At 55.5% G+C, this 6,131-nt stretch overlaps 1 protein-coding gene across 1 annotated transcript in view; it reads right to left on the bottom strand.

Annotated features, from left to right (window-relative positions):
- Nucleotides 1-2,176: 2,176 nt before the first annotated feature.
- Nucleotides 2,177-6,131, bottom strand: part of CCDC88C (coiled-coil and HOOK domain protein 88C) — a 153,143-nt gene continuing 149,188 nt past the window's right edge. Inside the window, 1 exon segment of the mRNA XM_027775504.1 lies at nt 2,177-6,123. Within this exon segment, the coding sequence (XP_027631305.1) occupies nt 5,745-6,123 (379 nt within the window). The 3' untranslated portion in view covers nt 2,177-5,744.

Here is a 6,131-nt window from a genome sequence, read left to right as displayed (position 1 = left end):
GCTGGAGATGCCCGGCGGGGCCGAGAGCGGTGGGGCAGGCGGAGGCTCGGCTGCCCGCCCGCCCGGTCGCGCGGACACGCGGGAACAGACGCCAGGCCCTGCCAGCACGCCGGCGGAGACCAGCCCCCTCGCCGCCGCCGCCCCCGCAGTGGCCTGGGGAGGGTGCGGCTCCCAGAAGGGCTCATTAGGGCCATCGCCCTCCCGCGGGGAGCCGGAGACACCCGGAGGTTTCCTGCCCTTGGACCCAGCTGTCCGAATTCTCCCCCCCCACACACACATACTCACGGGGCTCCCTGGGGGAGGGGAGGTGGGAGCAGGTGGCTGGCTTTGCTCTGCCAGATCTCAGACCCAGATGGGACAGGATGAACTGAACCAATGGGCAGAAAGTCCGAGCTTGGAGGGGGGAGCGGGCGTTCCTGAGCCCTGCCCTGACGACCCCCTCCACCCCCAGGCCAGCAACAGGCTCCCTTCATCCACTCTGCCAGGTGGTGTGCACTGCCCCGTTTTACAGATTGAGGGGTAATGGGCTAACCACCCCAACACAGGGCTCCACTCCTGGAGAAGGGCGAGGACGAAGGAAGACAGAGATGGACACAGCCGGGGTAGCCATGTGTCTGCCAGGGCAGACCAAGCTCTGCAGTCCAGCCTCTCCCAGGGCTGCCTGGGGGCGGCGGTGTTCTGCTCTGAGCTCGCTGCTGGGCCTGCATCAGCAGACCCCTGGGATCTATCCCTTTGCCCTCACACCCACCCTGGAGTTACTCCCTTAGGTCCCTCCTGGGCTAGGAGGGAAAAGCCAGTGGCAGGCGCGACCAGACGTACCAACATGACAGGAGGGCTCTCTTCCCATATGGGCCTCCTTCTTGGGACATCTCTTCTCCATTGTTCTGTCTCTTCGTTTCTGGCCCATATCTGAGAGGTGCTGCTCCCAGTGGCGTGCGGGAGCTGGCCTGTGCTGGCTTGTAAGAGCCGATGATGGAATTTCCGAGAATTTTGCAATCCAGTTGTTAAACACAGCCATCATTAAAAATTAACTTACGTTAACCTACTGTAAAATAACCTGTATTAAAAACAAGGTAGGGATCAGCGGATGGCCTAATGGCTACGTCACTAGACTCCCATGTAGTCAACCATAGTTCGAGTCCCGGACCCGGTGGCTTAAACTCACGCTGGGCAAGTGTGTGTGCATGCCCCAAGATCCTGACAGGAGAATGGAGAAGGGATTGTGGCGTGGCCATCCCTCCTGAGGGTGTTCTCGCTTTCTGTCTCTCTCTCTGGAGAGTGCACACGCCCTATAGTAAAAACCTCTCCAAGAAACAAAAACAAAATACATTCTCAAAACTCACCACTTCCTAATTACTGCACCACTACCTATACTCTAGAGCTGATTTGCATCTACTGTTTGCTGTGTGGGGTGATACCAGGTAATGGGGTGCTACTGCACAGCTCTTCCCAGCTCCGCTTTGGAGATGTCAGACTAGCAGACAAACAGCCCATGAGGTGAGGATATTTACACCACAGAAATTGGCCAGTGTTACCAACAGGGACTTGATTTATTTTCTTCATTGTCTAGACTCTCTAGATCTAATTACAAGAGCAATGGGGAAAAAATGCAGATGTGTCCTGGGTGAATATTATAGTATAAAAATCATGTCTCAATTTTTTAATAAAAAAGGGAGGTCCTGTCTGTAGCCATTACCATGCAAATAGCACACACACGAATGAAGAAATAGCGATATTGAGAAACTACTCCCTACCCAATTAGGTGAAGTCACTCGTCATCAGAGAAGGAATGAAGTTCTGACACACACCCGATTCGTTAACCTGGAAGAAACTGTCTGCCAACATGCACGCTGGGGCTACACTCAGGCTGGCTACAAAGGCGAGTCTGGACCATGGCGGTGCTGTCATCACACACCTGGTCCTGCAGGAGAGGGTCCCGGGTTTGCCTCTTGTGATGCCCCCTGAGCACAGCACAGGTGCCCATCATCGGGCAGCTCGAATGGGTGGAGCATGGTATGAAGACCCTACTGGGGGTACGTCACTCTTTCTGGAGAAATAAACTTATAACAAAAAAATACATGAACTTGGCGAAAATCAACGAATTATTTCCTGGGAGAAATCAATTGGCTATATGGATTTTGCAATCAAAAGCATTATGCATTTTATTTGTAAGTTGTTACAGTGTATGTCATAATGACCGCAGGAGCTCCCCCCAGACAGCTGGTGCCAAGCACATGGCCGGACGTGGCGTTTAACACTGGAAGCTCCCTGAGGCTTGTCCTCTGTTCTTCCCGATCTTCCTCATGTTCTCCCCAGGGTGAGCCCCTCTTGTCCCACAGAGGATGCTCACCTTTCTCCAGCCAGACCTCACTCCTGAGCTGTGGGTATTTCCTGGCTGTTTCCTGGAGAGTTCCGAAGGTTAGACACAAGTCACATGTCACACTAGTGCCGGGGGAGGCTGGGACTCGGGAGACGCATGATCTGGCACACCTCTCCCAAGTCGCAACCCTATGGCCCTGTGTGCAAGGGACAGTAGCTTGGAACTGGCTATGGATGTGGGCAGGGGCTCAGAGCAGAAGCCAGCAGATGCTGCAACAGCACGTGGGGAAGGCCGAGGGGGTGCCCAACACTCTCTGGGTGTCTAACAGGACAAATGTGCAGAGACTGAGGTCCAGCTTGGCTGGAGGGAGGATGAAGAGTTGAGTGTGAGGCCTTTTGAGTTTAAAGTGCCTTTGGCACATGTAAGTCGGAAACACAGGTCTGGAGTTTGGAAGATGTTGGAGTTAGACAAGTTCGGCTCCTGGAGCAGGCGGTAATTAAAGCTGAGGATGTGCAAACACTTGTCCAGGACACGGGAGTGGAGGGTGGGGTGCGCCTCCCCATGAGCCGGGTGGAGAGGACTGAGTCTGCAGAGCTGGGTGTGGTTAGCAGGGAGGCCGAAGGAGGGTGTGTCAAGGCAGGTCACCTCAAGTGAACGCACCTGTGGGGTGGTGAGGAGGGCTGGGAAGTCACCTTTGGATCAGTGGCCTGTGGCCAGTAGTACCCATAGCGGGGTTCTTGCTAGACCTAGGGGCCCAAAAGCCAGCTGGAGCTGACCGAGGCGTGAGAGACAGAGAGGCAGAGACTTGTTGGCAGACTGTTGTCACAACTCAGGGTGGGAGGGTGAGACCTAGGATGAGCAGGCTAGCAAAAGGGAGGGACCAGATTCCAGACACAGCCTCAGGTCCAGAAAGTGACCTGTAAATGCAGGATGCGAAATCTCAGGCTTTTGTGGCTGCGGGATGATGAGAGAGCCCCAGAGCCCAGATGAGCAAGGGGAGAGGAGTCAGGGAGGCCCCGTCCAGGCAGTGACTGGGGTGGGGGTGGGTGCCAGGCCTGAAGGAGTGGGAGATGGGGTGGAGTTGGGCCTGAAGGGCATCAGGAGGGAGGAGAAGCAGCAGGGTGCACCCAGGTGCTTAGCACACCGCAGCCCTGGTGAGTACAGAGCGCTGTCCCAGAAGGGAAGGGAGAGCGAGTCACAGAATAGAGGCCGTGAGCTTCAAGAAGCAGCTGGCCAGTGTCGAATCCTGCAAAGGCCACACAGACACCTCACTGTGAGGTGACTGCCACTCGGGCTGGCTCCAAGCAGGGTGGACGGCAGTTCCTCCTGAGTGTCCAGACACCACGCCGGATCAGAGCTGTCTCAGAAATGGGGCGAGAGGAAAAAAACTTGGGGAGGAAGGAGGGAGACACCAAAGCGGCGGCCAGACAGGAGAACACTGCAAGGGTTCTGGCTGTGCGTGACTATCATAATATGCCTGTCTCCTTTCCTCAATCCCCTTCCATCCGTCCATCCCTCCATTTGATTTAATCGTCTAAAATCCCAGACCTGGCACCATTTGCCAGCTGAACGGCCTTGGGAAGCACTTTAAGCCGGGCTCTGTTGTAAGAGATGAATTCGTTATCAAGATGGGGTTCGACCTGGGTGAACTTACACAGATGCCAGGTCTGGGGGAAGCTGTGGGATAAAAAACGGACACGCAGCTCTGCACCTGGGTCTGCGGCTGGCTAGGTCACAGCTTCGCACCGCATCGTAAAGCAAGGCATGGGCACTAGTGGCCGAGGAGCCCCGGGGTGTGGAAGCAGGGAGCCCTGAGCTCCTGGCAGCCTTCTTCGATGCTAATGATGAAAACTGGGTGGCCCTGTAGCCTAAGGGAGCTGGATCCCACAGGACCATCCATGGTTCAAATCCTGTCCTAGCAGTTTGAAAAACACACTGGGTGCCTTAGTGTGCAGGCCCCAAGTCCTGGCAGATGGAGAAATGGAAGGAAAGGGATTGCGGTGTGATTGCACCCCATCGGGGGAGAGCTTTCTTCCTCTCTCCCTGGCATGTACATGCACCCTCCTGGCAAAAAAAAAAAAAAAAAAAGGAAAGGGACTCACTTCCATTCCATTCCATTTTATTGCAATCCTGTCCTTGCATTCCAGACCAAATGACTATGCAATACAGAACCCTAAGCTCTCCTAAAGTGGATCTTGTTAACATTCGAAAGTCTCCCATTTCTTTCTCAGAATATCAAATCAAAAGGGGAAATTAAAACAAAACAAAACAAAACAAAACAAAAAAACAACAGTTTTAGTTTACCCCAGGAAAAGCACCTTGACAACAGGAAACTAAGAGTGTCAGGAAATCGGACCAAACAGAGAGCAGCAGGTGAGGTTCCTGACAGGAAAGAACAACCCCCAACGGAACATAAATAGACCCCCGAAGTGCAGGACCTTCATGTGACTGTGCACACATACATGGAATATATTAAGAGAAATTTGGTTTCCACCCCGTAAAGTTCAGAAGTAAATCAACATCCCACCCGAGAGGGTACAGTCAAGCGCTGCGGCCACCTAAGTTGAGTGTGCACCTGCTCGCGCACAGGCGTCCCTCAGCGCTGTGCATACGTGCCGGGAGGACGGTGAGCGGGGCTGCTCTGCTCTGCCCCCTGCCCCCCGCCCCAGTGGATCCAGTGTCTGCAGAAAAACAAGCCAAGGATGGCTAGGAAGGCAGGTCCCTGTGTGGCCCTGAAGCCCGCCGTGCAGATCCCGGGGCACAAGGGAGGCAAAGGCCCAAGGCCACCCATCACCTGCCTGGAAGGTCACGTTGGCCCCAGGGTAAAGGGAAGAACTTGGGACCCCAGGAATGAGTAACACTCCAGGTTTTCAATAGTAAGCCCAACTCTGGAGTCTGCCCGAGGCCCTCAAGATACTTTTAGTTTGGCCAGTCTGGGCTCCTCTAGAATCACATGGCTTATAAGAGAGGAAGTGGGGTTTGCAGACCAACCAGAGCTCAGTCTTGTGAGCCCATGGTGTGAGAGCATGTGTGTGTATAAACACACACACACACACACATGTGCTTTAATGGAGGTCAATAGCTACAATCGTGTGACCTACAGGGCACACTCGAGTAGTGTCTGCTTTGGGGTCGGCTGTGTCACTGCATTCCAAGCAGGCCCCGTGGTAGAGCGGGTCTGTTCAGAAGTTCCCAGCAGCGGGAAGCTGCAGATACAGAAGACCATTACAAACCTCAACCCCGGGGTGCGATCCTCAGGGATTGGCACAGTGTTTCATTAGCAAAACAGACAGACAGAGATGCGTGGGAACCCTTTCCTCCTCCTAAACCCTTTCCTGACACCACAGGCACAGGAGCAAGGCCATCGGCGACGGAAGGCGCGTCAGTAGTTTCAAGGCTCCAGAGCTGTTGGTCCCCGAGACAGTCACACACAGCCGTACTCATACCACACCGTCTGTGGGTCCCCACCTGGCTCCGGGGATGCTGGCGCGCTCTTGGAGACGCTCCCTCGGCTGAAGTCCTCGGGCCCCCGGCCAGCTTGGGGAGCTGAGTCAGACCTACCTGGGCTTCTGGCAGGGAGTCCCTCACCGTAGCCCTGTCCTGGGACCCCATCTCCCTCTGGGAGTCCGAGCCCTGCCCTGACAGGGGCGACGGTGGCCACCTCCCCTGAGTGGGGGGGTGTTCTGGCCTTGGTCCTGGCAGCTGCGGCTGCAGCGGGGGACAGATGCTGGAGCTGGGAGCTGCCGCCACCCCCTGCAGCGGCAATGGCTGGGGCTGTGGCGGGCTGCTCCAGGGGAGCCCGCCTCTCCAC

The sequence above is a fragment of the Tupaia chinensis genome, unplaced genomic scaffold (assembly GCF_000334495.1).
Source record: "Tupaia chinensis unplaced genomic scaffold, TupChi_1.0 Scaffold000568_1, whole genome shotgun sequence".
Classification (NCBI taxonomy): domain Eukaryota; kingdom Metazoa; phylum Chordata; class Mammalia; order Scandentia; family Tupaiidae; genus Tupaia; species Tupaia belangeri.
This window is presented reverse-complemented; position numbering and strand designations above follow the sequence as displayed.